This window comes from Vulpes lagopus, chromosome 10, assembly GCF_018345385.1.
Source record: "Vulpes lagopus strain Blue_001 chromosome 10, ASM1834538v1, whole genome shotgun sequence".
NCBI classification, from domain to species: Eukaryota; Metazoa; Chordata; class Mammalia; order Carnivora; family Canidae; genus Vulpes; species Vulpes lagopus.
Genome location: NC_054833.1, coordinates 34689070 through 34704669, shown reverse-complemented (window position 1 = coordinate 34704669; position 15600 = coordinate 34689070). Strand labels below are relative to the sequence as shown.

General features: G+C 40.0%; 1 protein-coding gene across 9 annotated transcripts in view; it reads right to left on the bottom strand.

The window, feature by feature from the left end:
• Positions 1 to 15600, bottom strand: part of CDON (cell adhesion associated, oncogene regulated) — a 112208-nt gene that overhangs the window by 34506 nt on the left and 62102 nt on the right. For 8 of the 9 annotated variants that reach the window (XR_005990153.1, XR_005990152.1, XM_041770194.1 and 5 more), the window contains 5 exons: positions 15020 to 15370; positions 8677 to 8966; positions 7030 to 7204; positions 5066 to 5194; positions 1084 to 1287 (listed from right to left, as the gene is read on the bottom strand). Coding sequence is in view for 7 of the 9 variants with exons in the window: in XM_041770194.1 (XP_041626128.1) it covers positions 1084 to 1287; positions 5066 to 5194; positions 7030 to 7204; positions 8677 to 8966; positions 15020 to 15370 (1149 nt within the window). In the remaining 2 variants the exon portion in view is untranslated. The remainder of the gene's footprint in view (positions 1 to 1083; positions 1288 to 5065; positions 5195 to 7029; positions 7205 to 8676; positions 8967 to 15019; positions 15371 to 15600) is intronic. The other variant, XM_041770197.1, reaches the window with a different exon arrangement.

Below are 15600 nucleotides of genomic sequence, written 5' to 3'. Positions count from 1 at the left end.
AATGCTATTTAGCTTCACCCATATTTAAAACTTGTCACCTTCTTCCAACTATACCTACAGGCTCCTAGGCTCATGTTACCTGTTTAGACAAACACAGGCATTTATCACTAAATACATCTAAAAGCCCATAAGCAAAATGGTCATGAAACCTAAACAAATAAAATCAATGAGGGTATATTTATGGTTACTGCTTTTCTCTTGTTATGGTTTAACTTCTGGCATACAGCCTCAAGATATTGGGGTGGTGGCAGGGATGGGGGGTTCCTTCCGCTAAAACAAAACTTACAAAGCAAAGAAGCATTAAGTGTTCTTTCATTTCCATAGACCTAGTAGGATTCATCATTAGATCAAACAGTTTTAGTCAAATAACAAGCAGTTTTCCTCTTAAAACACGGAATCATAGCAAAATACCTACACATGCATACACACGAAGATGTCACTACAATGCCATTTCTACTTATTGGCAGTTAAAAAGAATCCAAAACCCAGGAACATAGGATGGGTTAAGTAAAGTATACTATATAGATATATAGTTATGAAAAACTGAATTTCTGAAGAATTTCTAACATCACTGGAGAGTGCATATGATACAGGGAAAATGAGGTCAAGAGACATTTTGGCATGATCCTGGTTTGTATTAAAAAATCAATAAAGGGGGACGCTTGGGTGGCTCAGCAGTTTAGCACCTCCTTTAGGCCCACGGCATGATCCTAGATGTGGGACTCGATCCTAGTCCCAGGATGGAGTCCCACATCGGGCTCCCTGCATGGAGCCTGCTTCTCCCTCTGCCTGTGTCTCTGTCTCTCTCTCTCTGTGTCTCTCATGAATAAATAAATAAAATCTTGAAAAAAAATCTATAAAGGCCACAAAAAATATACCAAAGGGTAAACAATACTTAATTCTGGATGGATGGGTGGGTTTAGGGTGACTTCTCTTCTTTCTAGTTTCTCTGCTTTCAAATTTACACACAATAGGCTTGCATTAGTCTAACAATTGGAAGAATAAAACATCATTAACAAATATGCACCTAAAGTCATATAGATGGCATAGATGGCAAAAAAGGAAATGTGTGAATATTACTACCTGGCTCTAAGCTACGAACTTCCACAGAAAGTTTGGAAGGAGGGATATCTTCAGCTGCCACCAGCCAATCACTAGTCCTCATCCGTTTGTATTCAACCTTGAAGGCAGTGATTGGAGAACCCCCGTTGGCCCGAGGAATCCAAGTGACATAGACGGAGGTCTCTGATGCCGTGGAGATGGTCGGCCGATCAGGTGCCTCTGGAACTAAACATGGAAATATCCACTCCAATAACCCATGGTGTCAGAAATAATAACTCAAATAAACTCAAAGGGATAAATCCCAAGTACCATTTTATTAAAGGTTTATCACCAAACTTATTGCCAGGGTTAATAATATTATGACTATCTTCTTGCCCTGTGTTCAAAGCTAATGGGCAATGAAATGGCCAAAAACGGGAAGTAAAAGGAAGGAAAAGCAAAGTCGTCTATAAACTTGATAATTAGCTCTAAAAACTGAAAGTTAAACGATAACAGGAACAGTGACCATGCTACCTTGGATTCATAGCCCAACAGTGTATAAGTAATTATTACTTGGTGCTTCAAGTCTGATTGTGGTTATAATTTACAGTAAATTTTCACAATTAGGTATTATTTTATTTAAATGTTCTCTTTATCTGTCCAAGCTACACAAAGCGCATTCAGCAAGCAGTCTACAGATTATTAGCTATTATTATCATATTGTATCTTAACACACCTCAAGGCTACAGGAATGCTACTAAAAAAAAAACAAACAACAACTGCATGCAATAGAGATAAAATTTGAGGAATAAATCAACAGGGATATTAACGGGAAGAGAGGATGCTGTGCGGGATGAATGCAGGAATATGAGCTATGTAGTTAAAGAAAAGTGCTATCAGCAATTAGATGATCCACTTGATCATCCACACAAACTTTAGAAAAAGGGGGTGAGAGAATCAATGTCTAGCACTTTCAGTTCGCACTACCAAGGGCAGGGGATGTCCTGGCCCACACTAGACTTCGGTGGCAGGTAGAAACATCAGGAGTAAGTCCATCTGCCATTTAAACCATGTACCTAACTCTTCTTGCTGACCAAGCCATCTTGTGGTTATAGGTGGCTTCCCACTTGGTTCCTATAAGGAAAGAATGCTGAGAGAAACAATCTGGTCTGTGTGACAGTTACAGTACAAATGAGCAACTCATCATGCTGGTTTATATTAATCCTCTATGAATTTTGTAGAAGTGAGCTGGGTCAAGAGACTATCTTTTGGCTGGCTAACAATCCAGTGTCCAGAGCTTAAGGAAGTGGACCAGCTCCGGGCCATGGTTACACTACTTGGCTGAAATTGCTAAGGGAGCCCTGTGTGTCCAGCCTGTGCCACCCTCCTTAAGCAAGACCACTCTGTCTCAACATCTCTTTAACCTGAACAGAAATACATAGGAAAGAACGTAATAATGTTGCAGATGGTAGAAATGGAGAAAACGGTGGCTTTTTAAAAACAAATTGCATAGTGGATAAAAAGAGGAAAGTAGTCAAAGCAGGCAACTTTTGAGTGATACTTACTGTATTCCTTTCGAGTTAGAAAGCAATGAAAACAGAATGAACAGAACTGTTAGTGAATCTCTTTTTTTGGTACTAGACCACCAAAACTTCCTCCTATTGATTCACAGAGGGTTAAAAACTCATCGAAGACCACCAGAGATCAAACAGAAAAAGGTTATTAGGGAAAAGAATCTCTGTAGAGAAGAATCTTCAAGATCTAAAAGAAAGAGCACGGGACAGTTAAGGAATAAAAGAAAGACTGGCTGGAGTTTAAAAATCGAAATGTGAATAGCAGTTGCACATCTGCTGGATGACCTCAGGCTAAGCTGTACAACCTTCTCGAGTCTCAATTGCCTAATTTGGAAAATTGATAGCTATCTTCCTCAGAGGGTTGTCTTGGATATTCAAGAAATCACTTCTCGTGGCTATCTCTGCCTGGTAACTCCAAACTCCTGGCTTCTAGAATGGAATCCATAACCTGCACCTAAAAATCTTGATCATCCATCTTGGTACATGGTCCCTGGTTGCCGGAGCCCGAGTCTCCACCTTTCTCCCTCTCCTTCAGTGTGCATTCAGTTCCCTTTATCTGTCACCTATGTCCTCCTCCATCCACATGGGCACTCCTCACATTATTTCTCTAGCCTCATCTTTGGCCATTCACCCTTTCCCCCTCCTTAAAGCTCTTAAGGGTTCTTCATATCTTTCAGGGAAAGACTGAAATTTTAAGTATATTATACAAGGTACCCACCTGCCCTGCTCCCACTCCCCACAGCTACCAGTCAAACCATCAATTCTCTCACCTCCACATCTCTAAATGAAATACAACATATCGATCATGCATCTCTTTGCACAGGAGCTGTCTCTCCCTAGAACTTCTTTTCCTGTTCCTTCATCCATTCTTGTCTTCATAGCTGAGCTAAGGGAGCCTCTCTTACCACCACCTGCCTCCCCCACATATTCCTCTTGTGAATCTCAGGCATAATGAATCAAAATCATTGTTACAGGTTAATTTGTCTATATTACCCCCATACTGTCATTGACTCATTGCCTAGATCATCCGCTATGCTGTAAACCTCCTGAAGGCAAGATTTATTTTACCTCTGCTGCAACAGCATTTAGTCCGTACCTACCAGAGTATGTTAAACAAATCATAAGGTTTTCTTTTCAGATGGCAGCTTTATTCATACAAAGCTGATACTTGAGCACCTGGGTGGCTCAATCGGTTAAGGGTCTGCCTTTGGCTCAGGTCATGATCCCTGGGTCCTGGGATCGAGTTCCACATCAGGCTCCCTGCTCAGCAGGGAGTCTGCTTCTCTCTCTGATTCTCCCCCTTCTTGTGCTCTCTCCCTCTCTTACTCTGTCAAATAAACAAATGAAAACTTAAAAAAAAATTTTTTTAAAGCTGATAACTTAATGTAAATAATCTGCTTAAGGTAGGTGAACTATTCCTCAGAAGTGAAAGTATTCAAGCAGAAGAGGCTCGTGATATTGAAGAAGCAGAGGGATTCTAGAGGGTGTTCAAATGTCATGACTTGCTTTTGTCAGAAACCACTTCATGAACGACTATAAAAATAGGGAAGAGAAGCTTGAACATTCTAAGAGCTCAGCAATGAAATTTTAAGCCCTCCCTAGACGTCCTGCTAACACATATTAACACAGTCACAAGAAGTACATTATGTTGTAATTGCAGAATTGTTAAGTATGAAATTTAAATACTAAAGAGAAGTATTTTGAAACCTGTATTGCTATGACATCGAAACACCCTACAGTTGAGGGCCCCCTGGTGACTCAGTTGGTCAAGCATCCAACTCTTGGTTTAAGCTCAGGTTATGTATGATCTGGGGGTCATGAGACTGAGCCTTTTGTGGGGCTCCACACTCAACGGAGAGTCTGCTTGTCCTGCTCTCTCCTACTCTGCCCTTCACCTTCTCTAAAATAAATACATCTTTAAAAAATAAAAAGTAAAAAAATTAAAAATGAAAACCATACAATTGGCAAAATACAGCAATAAAATGGAGTATGACATTGACAAGTTACAGCCATAAAACACAGTATGATATGTAATCGTTTGTTTAAAAAACTAAACCTAAAAGAAACCAAAAACTAAATCTTACTATACATACCACCATACAGTTTGATAAGTCACACACACACACAAAAAGTCAGACTTTCAAAATATAAATTTGGTTTCCTCGCCAGAGAGGAAACAGAAAAATCTTTTTTGTGAGTTATAAAACCTAAGTACCAGAACATTTTGAACCTGAGTTTATTACCGTAAACACTAATCATGACACTGAGTTACCAAGATTTGAATATAGGGCATTAAAAAAATGGTTGAAATTGGACCTGGAAGATCTATATGATAGGCTATAATCTGAACGACAAACACCCTCTTCCATTCCATCCCCCCAATAATTTGAAACACGTCAGTTACATTTGTAAACAAACAAAATCAATAAAATGAAGATTCTCCACTCTACCTCCACTATGCCTGGATGAATCTGTAAGCACCACTCCAAAGTTGTCCACAGTCTCTGAAACAACAGGGCGCCTAGGGATGCCCATGGGTGGAGAGGATGCCTGGGTGTTTTTTGATGAGGTTGTTTTCTCTAGAAAAGTTAGAAGACATATACTCATATACTACAACATAAATTTCTGTGTATATGCAGAGTAAGAAAAACTACAAAACTCAACTGGTATATAGGTATAAGAACTTCTCTATTACAGAGGCTAGCTAAATTTAATACCTACATTGTAAATACTTAGTTTGAGGAACTGACCTTAAAAATCACTTTGTCTTTTTCAGTAGCTTTAAGGAAAAATGAAAATGGGTCTTTCTTCATCAAGGTAATTTTAATTTACACACAGAATAAACACCACATGTAAAAAAAAGCCAAATGACGAGAGTAAAGGCTTTCAAACTATTCACCCATTTTTCTTCTTACTGTACCTATTTCTTAATTCTAAAAAATAAAATTCATGCTTAAAGAGCTTCTGTTTCTTTATGGGGAAATTATTATGTTGAGTTTTAAAATCCCAAGAGGCAAAAAGTGAAAATGGGTATTATCATAAAACTGAAATACTTGCCTATTAGTCAGTATTTATAGGTCAGATTCTACAAACAACTGCGGGATGATCATGCAAATTAACCCGAAATACAGTTCAAATAAGAAATAGTCATTATTTTTCTAGCTACACTCAGTAATTAGCACGAAAGGGTCTTTTCCAAAAGCCAATAAATAAATTTCTTCTTGATCATACCTTTTTATTTTCATGCCATACTAAAATAGTCTTCCACCCAAGTCCCCTCTCTGCTCACTGATCTTTTTGTCCATTTCTGGCCAAGCTATAATGGCATCTTTTCAATCAAGCCTACCCTCAACAAGTTACCCCACAGAAAGAACATCCCTTTTTCGTACTTCTCTGACATTTTCTAAGTCTTTTACTTGTATATTTTGGCTTCTTTGCTGACACCTTTGCCCTATTCCAGTCTATCTTTACCCTACAGCCAGTCTCCCGTTGAAGCATACAGTAGATAGTGTCACAACTCAGCTCAAACTTTCCAATGCTTTCAGCTCAGAAACTGCTTTATTTGCTAGATTAACTGTATTTTACTCTCAAAGTCAATGTCCTTGCAGGGTGGGCAAGGCACTATGTGGTCTGGCCACTCTGTCATCTCCCTGAGCTTTCTCCCTACAGCCTCCTCACTTTGTTTCTTACACAGTGGCACCCTCAGTGTTCCTAGGGTACACCAAGCACATTCCACCCTGGGGTCTCTGTACCTGCTACTCTCTCAACAGGGATGTTCTTTCCCCAGATAGCCATATGACTTTTCACTTCATCCTTGACATTCTGTTCCACTGTTGACTGCTGAGGACTTCTCTGGCCACCTTGCTTAAATTGTGACAACTGCTACCCCCAAATACTTCTTATATCCACCCCCTAACTTATTTCTCTTATCAGTGCTTGTAACTTTTTACTGTACTTCTAACTTAGGGGTAAGTCTCTCCCAACTAGAATATAAGCTCCATGAGTTATATCTATTTTGCAAGGGCAAGGAGTTTTGTCTATTTTATTTATTGCCTAGCACACAGAAGGCATCCAGTAAATATTAGAGGAACTGAAGTCTTGCCTTATGGTTGGTATTTATTTATGTGTCTTACCCTTCTTGGTAAAGCAAAAGCACCATTAGGATGGATCCTGTCTTGATCATCTTTGTTTTCCCTGCATTACCTACTCTAATGCCTTACATACCATAAATTCCCCAAAATATTTATTGAACATTGATGGGATGGAATAATACAACATGCATGGCCAAAAAAAGCACTACAATAAAATTTTTAAATGAAATTACATAGAAGAATCTCCATGACCCAAAGGACATTTACTAATAAAGGGACATCAAGCCAGCTAGCTCACTCCTCTTAAGGAAGATTATACTCACCTTTGCTCGTTCGGAAGGTAAGCATGGCAGGTTGCCCTTCACCTGCTGCACTTCTTGCTACCATCAAAACTTCATAGAGACTAGATGGCTCCAGTTCTGTTAAATGGAGCTCATTTTCACTTCCTGGAACTCGAACCGTGTGCCAGCTTCCCACCAGGCCAACTCCATCATCTAGCTACTCCAGAGAAAAGTCATTAAAACAAAATAGGTTAAGAGCAGAGGAACCTTCCATTCAAATCTAAGAAAATCTTCAATTCTAGATAAATTTTGGTATGGAATAAAGCTCTGGAAGTAAAAAAGGAATAATATTTAATCTAAGGAGACGTGTAGCAAGAACTTAGGAATTTTCAGGAATAAAAAGACTCCTATCTCTGCTATTTTTAGCACTAATTTATAGCCTAAAGTGAGTTATCTCATCTCCCAGAGTTTGCTTCCTTTACTAGTAAAGGAAACAATACTCCTTTCTTACTGGGCTAATAAGAGCATAAAACAAGTATATAATAATCTGTATTAATGATAATATATAATAAATTAGAATATGTATGCATATCTGAATTACATAATTATGCATTATATATTTCCAGCATTCTTCATGTCTCGACACTTTGCACATGCACTAGAGGAAATAAATTTTAAAAAGATCCAATATGCTATGTCTTAGTTAATGGAAACCAGAGAACGACATCACGTGGAAGTTTTTGTGTTGGTAAGAATCCCAGTGAAAATTTTTTCATCCAGAATCATCAGGTTAGAAACAGTGAATAAACTTTCAAATATCACCATGTTAGTTTTTCCAGATATTAAAAATATTACTATTAAATGATGGGTACCAAAATGTCTTGGACAAAGAAAAAGTATTTTAAATATGAGAGCATCTTTTGTTCATTTACTAGTCTCATTAAACAGAGGAGATTTTCTCATTTTGCTTTAATATAAGCCTCTGGAGGGAAACACTGAAAAATCAACCGAGAGGATTAAGATTAAACCAATAAATCACCAAACAATGTAAGATCCAAATACAATGAAGAAGACAACTTGAAATCAAAATAATTGTCAGAGATTATGCCTGAGGACTTTGTTCAGTGTTTCTAATAAGAAACTGCTTTATTTGCTAGATGAACTGTATTTTACTCTCTCAGAAAGGGAAGGGATGATTTTTTAAAAAGTAGGCTCTGGAGCTTTACACCCAACGGGTTAAAGTGTTTGATAAGAAATGTCAAGGGGCGCCTGGGTGGCTCAGTTGGGCATCTGCCTTCGGCTCAAGTCATGATCTCTGGGTCCTGGGATCAAGCCCAGCAGGGAGTCTGCTTCTCTTTCTCTCTGTCTCTCAAATAAACAAATAAAATCTTAAAAAAAAAAAAGAAAAAGAAAGAAAGAAAGAAAGAAAAAGAAAAGAAATGTCAAGAAGTCACTGGGTTCTTGGAATTTCTATTTTGGGAGAAATTATATATACTACATTCTTACTGCTTATATTTTTAAGACTGGTAACTCCAGCATGATTGCTAGGATGGCTCCCCCAAAGTCACAGCCCTGGAACACTGCTATTCTATTTCCTGCTGCTCCATAAATGTCAAAGATAATAAGCACATGTTATACACACAATGTCAAGGTGTGTGAAGAGAAAGCTGATAAATGAGAGGACATTACCTTTCGATACTTCACGAAATAGGCATTGATGGGCAGCCCACCATCCTTCCCCGCCCTCCAGACCAGGTTGTAGGTATCGGATGTGTAGGTCTGGGGAGGGCTCAGAATGATGGGGGCATCAGGGACGGAGGCACCACTTGCATTTTTCTCTGGTGCTGAGTCCACCGCACTGGAGCGTTCCTTCACTGGAAACGAGCTCAATAGTCCAGCTTCTGTATTATCTCCTTTATCATTCTGAGGAGAATCGGAAGGTGTAACTGTTTCTGCTTTTGTGTTTGTTTCAAAAGGAACTGCAGAAGAGGGGAGAAAGAGAAAGAGAGAAGAGAGAGCTTGAGGAAATTCATCATCTCAGTGCCTTCTACACAGCGATCAAACTGCCCATGGGGATACGGAGAATCTGAGCCCTGGAACTGAAAACAGGTAACACTTCAATTTGTAATTCATGGAAACATCTAACCTCCAGGAGCAACCTCTTATTGAAAAAGAAGATGTGGTATCTATATACAATGGAATATTACTGAGCCATCAGTAATGATGAATACCTACCATTTATATCAACATGGATGGAACTGGAGAGTATTACGCTGAGAGAAATAATTGGAGAAGGACAATCATCATATGGTCTCACTCATACATGGAATATAAAGAATAGTGAATGGGACCATAAGGGAAAGGAGGAGAACTGAGCGGGAAAAGTTAGAGAGGGAGACAAACCATGAGAGACTCCTAACTCTGGGAAATGAGCAAAGAGTTGCAGACGGGGAAGTGGGCGGGGGTATGGGGTAACTGGGTGATGGGCACTGAGGAGGGCACTTGATGGGATGAGCACTGGGTGTGACACTAAATTTTGGCACACTGAATTTAAATAAAAAGAAAAATCAATTATATGATGAAGTAGCTTAGCGATCTGAAGGATGTTATTTTTCCTTGTTCTACACTAGTCTTCCCTTTTACAATAATTTGCTAGTTTAACTTCCAAGTTAAACTTGGAACTTAGATTTTAAGTTGGAGAACACAGAGCCTTAACTCCAGTTGGTGATGAAGCGATACATTCCCTTGGGAAGGCAGAAGGAAGACTGTGTTCTTCCAGCCTTGAGTCTTAAGAAGGCCTGGTACTTCTACTTCAGTGTTGCCGCATACAGACATCCCAGCTAGCCATGTAGAGAGACTACATGGGTGTGGGGGGATGAAGGGAAGGAAGGGCAGGCAGGTGGTGATTCCAGCCTTCACAAAAGCGCCACACATGGGAGTAAAGCCACTTTGGCTGTTCTAGCCCCAGGTGCCAACTGATCGCAACAGCATAAGAGACTCAAAGCAAGGCCAGCAGAATTGCCTAGCTGCATCCACTTAGCCCACAGAACTGTAAGAGATAATAGAGGGGTTGCTGGAGGGGAGCCTGGGTGGCTCAGTCAGTTTAGCATCCAACTCTTGCTTTCAACTCAGGCAATGATCTCAGGGACACAATCTCAGGTCCTGAGATCAAGCTCTCCATTGGGCTCCACACTCAGCGGGAAGTCTGCCTCTCTCTCTCTACCCCTCCTCCTGCCTGTGTTCTCTCTTGCTCTTGCTCTCTCTCAAATAAACAAATCTTTCAAAAAAATAAACAAAAGGGGGCTGTTGGATAACTAAAATACTTATCCCACAAGCAAAACAATTTATATTCAACAAGAGGAAAGAAATGAAACAAGACTAGCAAAGATAAAAGAAGAGTTTACTTATTTCCAAAGTAAGCCCTCTTTCTGGATAGAATTGAAGGTCGGCTTAAGAAACTGCCAACCTAGTATATTTTTTTTTTAAAAAAGAAACAAATAAGAGGGAAACAAGAAAGAAATTGTCAATCTAAAGAAAAATAAAACAAGCTGACAGTCTTAATACTAAAAGCATTCAGAACACAAGAGAAGGGAAAAATACTTTTTTTGCACTGAAAAAATAAATAGCTTGCGTAAATCCTCAGTAAATGTACTGAGCACATATTACATGCCAAGCATTGTGCTAGACACTTAATGAATATGATCGCATTAAATTCTCAAAACAACTTTCTTAGGTAGATAGTAATACTACCACTTTTGCAGATGAAGAAATCAGGGTTCTGGGAGATGGTGACAACAGCTAGCAGAAGAACATGAGTGGTACTGCTGTCAAAAATGAGAGAGCGGTCTATGAAAACAAGTATGCCGCCAGCACCATGAAACCTAAGCACTGACAGCTTGGTTTCTCTAAAGTGCTATTCACACTGGCGACAAAAAGGTCTCCTATTTTTGACCACGTCTGTGGAAGGGTTGTGTGTGTGGGGGTGGGGGGGAGCAGAGGAAACAATGTGAAAGCGTTTCTTCTGCACAATGAGGTCAGATTCCTGGTTAAAAATAAATTTAAAAAAAAAAGGTGGGTGTGTTTTTATGACAATCACTGCAGTTTAGGGGAGAAGCAACAAAAGACACAGCCAACAGTGTAAGGTCAGTTCTCTGTTTAAAAAAGAAAAGGTGTCCCAGATGCGTCCTTCCCATTAAAGAAAACAAAAAGGCATGAGAAAATAGTATAGGAGAAAACTAATTAAGTTCACTGAGACCAACTGCAAAATATTGCTCCTGGAGCAGCCGTGTTTACCTAGTGAGTCAGAACGTGGGCTGGCTGTGAAGGGTGTGAGCTGGTGCCTGCTGCCACGGACAGATGGACTCGAGGAAGTGCTGGTAATTAGCTGTGGCTCAGGGTAGTGGAGAATGACCTTTTTATCATTAGCAGTTTCATGGATCCTCTGGGCCGGTTACCACTGGGAAGTGGTATGTGGCTGCACAAGAGTTTAAAGACCAGATGCCTCAATTTATACAGAGGCATGAGACAAATTCATGCTACAGCCGGGGTCTAACCGTACCAGGGTCAAAATCCTACTTCTGCTATTCAGGATGCAATGAGACTTCTCTGTAGCTTTTATTAAGAAGAGGATTCAAGGGATGCCTGGGTGGCTCAGTGGTTGAGTGTCTGCCTTCAGCCAAGGGCATGATCCCGGGGTCCTGGGATCGAGTCCCACATCAGGCTCCCTGTGAGAAGTCTGCTTCTCCCTCTGCCTATGTCTCTGCCTCTCTCTGTGTTTCTCATGAATATGTAAAATCTTAAAAAGAAGAAGAAGAAGAAGAAGAAGAAGAAGAAGAAGAAGGAGGAGGAGGAGGAGGAGGAGGAGGAGGAGAAGAAGAAGAAGAATGGGACTCAATTCCTTTCCCTCTATTTTCAATGCTATATCTTGAGTGCTCACAAGATACGAGACACAATGTATGAGACCTAGGTGCTTCTTTCAAAAGTTTGTTTAATATACATTATTTCAACTCATCTTCAGAACAACTCTGTGAGTGAGCATTTTGAAAGGTAGAATGCTTTTTGAGATGAAAAAGAGATTGATAAAAACTCTGCTTTTCAAAGTGCTCTAACTATGGCAATGAAGAGTCGAAACTAATTAAACAAGGAATATAACCAAACCTGTCAAAGCCATTCCCACTGTGACCACTCATAGCAGTCACCCCTCCCGGACTATCCCAGGCCAACTCCCATTATAGTGCTGAAGAGTTACAACCCACTCTACAAATATTTGTACACCCAAGACCTCAAAACCCAAGGTCTCTGGAAAGAAAAAAAGGAGGGGAGGGGAGTAGTCATCTCTCTCTTTGACCTTGCTTACTCCCCTCCTCGCAAAAAAACAAGGTAAATAGCTCTCAGTATGCTAGAAATTTAATAGGGCTCAGACTCCTGTAAAAAGAAGTGGGTTGTTACGTATTGTGAGCTTCAGTAAACTTGCCTGCATCTTAATAATTATAGACCATGCAAAAGATGAAATGCAGGACCACTGAGATAGGATGTAGGTAATGGGGTTACTTACTATACACGAAAATGGTATTAATCAAGATTTATAGAATTTATAAAGATTTATAAAATCCTGCAGGGGGGGGCAGATCTTAAAGATCTAAAAAGTTCTAGCCTAAACAAGTTAGCTTACGTATCTTCTAAAAGATTCAGATCTTTCATAGATCTGAAGTTAGACAAAATACCTAGTTCCATCAGCTATGACTATCACATCTATCCCTTCTGCTATGCTATATGTACAGGAAGCAATCACTTCAGCCAAAAACTAACCAAGCACCGCCTGGGTTACACCTGTCTTACAGTTAACAATTTTGAGTAGAGCCACTCTTATTTTTTGCTTGGCAGAGTGGATATATAAACACACTCATGGGGCTGCCTGGGTGGCTCAGTTAAACATCTGCCTTCAGCTCAGGTCATGATCTCCAGGTCCTGGGATGGAGCCCCCCACATCAGGCTCCCTGCTTAGCAGAAAGTCTGCTCCTCACTCTCTCTCTCTCTCCACCCCCTTCCCCATCACTCATTCTCATTCTAATAAGTAAAATCTTAAATATATAAATTATAAAATAAACACACACAGGTGTACATACACACACACATTTACACATATGTATAAATTTATACAACACTCACCCACCTTCTTTATTTGAGGATTCATTTTTTTTAAAGATTTTACTTACTTGAGAGATTTTTAAAGTACCAGTATGTAGAGTATCAATATTATTAAAAGTAATTCAAATTTTACTTAATTCAAATTCAAACCTTATGTCAGTGAGTATTTACTTATTAAAGATTTATTTATTTATTTATTTTATTTTATTTTATTTTTTTTTTTTTTTGAGAGAGAGAGCGTGCGCAAGCATGCGCACAGCAGAAGGGGCAAAAGGAGAGGAAGAAGCAGGTTCTCCACCGAGTGGAGATCCAAATATGGGGCTCGATCCCAAGATCTGAGGCAAAGTCAGATGCTCAACCACCCAGGTGCCCCTGTTTGAGGATTCTTCAGATGACCAAAATCAGTATTTCTTCCTTCCCTAACCACTACATCGGATAAATTATCATTAGATAATAATTACATAGTAATAATTATAACCTAATACTTAGAATTTACTGAAGAATTTCTATTGCCAGACACCAATCTAAACACTTCACACATATTAATTCCTTAAATTCTCACATCTATCTGGTGAGTAAGGCCTTCACTATCCATCCTTGTTACGCAGATGGAGGAACAAGCACAGACGAGTTCCATGGTTTGCTCCAGGTCTCAAAGCTCCTAAGTGGCAGAGCCAGGAGTCTAACCCCGCCTACCCGCTTAACCGCCACATCATTCCCACCTCTAGCATTCAGAGTAGCACAAGAATATAAATGGAAGTCCTTGGCCTTCCCCACTTCTCTTCTGACCTTCAGCTTCATCTAGAGCTAGAGGGTCCTTGTGCACATATGAATAGAAACATGTGTACACATCCAACCTCTGTCCACTTCACCTTCACTCCTGTGCAAAAGACCACCCCTTGGCTACTCTTCTGGCTTAAGGGTACCGGCACACCAGGGGTGTGGCCTACACTCTGGAGGATAGGCCAGGGAGAAAGAGCTGTGTGGAACTAGACTGTGAACTAATTAAAGCAAGGGATTCCAAAAACTCAGTCCTGCTATATAGAAAGAGGAACATGGGCTCCAGGCTCTGGGTAAGCACAACCCCTTAACCCCATGGACTATGTGACCTGTGGGATCTAAGGACCCAGGCAGAAGAAAGCTGCACGAAGCCTTCTAAGGCAGCAGCCCAAGGCGGGGACCTCAGTTGCCAAAACTAAGGACACTTCTGCTCTATGATTCTCCACCTCTTGCATGACAAATAAGGTGACAGTCTCTACTCAACTACCTGCTGGGGAATGCTGCTCTAAATACTCACTGACATAAGGTCTGAATTTGGATTTGAATTCATTTGAATAATATTGATACTCTATATATTAGCACTTCAAAAACTGCATAAAACTTTTAAGATAGCCTCACCAAGAATCAGGAGAATATCAAGAATTAATGTTATACATCCCATTAGAAAAATAACTTTGGTGAGAGGTACTGTTAGCACCGTGATTCTACTTTCTCAATGAAAACCAACTCTTTAGACTTTGGATTCTGTACCTATCAAGGGCTCACCTGAAAAATGTCTGCAACGACCACTTTCAGTAGCTTAGAAAACCAAAAGCATTAATCATGAAAAGAGGTCATAACCTGGGCTTGCTCCCACATGAGAGCTGTCCACAGGACAACTACAACCCTAACAAAAAGATCAGAAATGGACATTAAGGTTCATCTGGGTCTTGTTAAGGCCAAATACCAAACACTAGAGTTCTCTATTTCACTATCGTCAGGAAACCATATATATATATATATTTAGAGATGGCTGGACTCATGAAAATAACATACTTCAAAGCACTTCCTCCCCTACTATCAGAGGAAGCTAATCACCTGAGAAAAAGAACTAATGGCAACTCACCAACTGTGAGGACTGCCTCTGACTGTGTGGTGCCATGCTCATTTGTGGCTTCGCAGGTGTATTTCCCAGCATGCTCCTGAGTGACAGCCTGAATATACAGAGAGCTTGAGCCAGCTCGGGACATGATGAAGTAGACAGACTCCAGGTCAAAGCCCCCAGGCCGTAAGTGTGATTTCCGGGATTTAGATCTAAGCACTTGCGATGGATGGCTGGTTATCAGCCCATGCCGGTCATACCAACGCATGACGGGGACTGGCACTCCGGTGGCATTGCAGGACAAAGTAACAAAGTCTCCATCTACCACCTTTGCACTTGCTGGTGCTGTAATTATAACTGGCTTGAGTCCACTGTCTATTAAAAAAGTAATTCACAAACACAAAAAAATAAGAACATTGTTGTATCCATAGTGCAAAATTACGTAAACTCATTTTATTGCATAAATGTTCTCAATGTCATGTCCAAGTAGCAGTCTTACAGGCATCTTTTATCCATGTGTTCCTTAACAGTGTTTTTTTTTTTTAATTGAAGTATAATCGACATAAAACCTTAGCTGCAGGTACGCATCATGATTCAATACACAC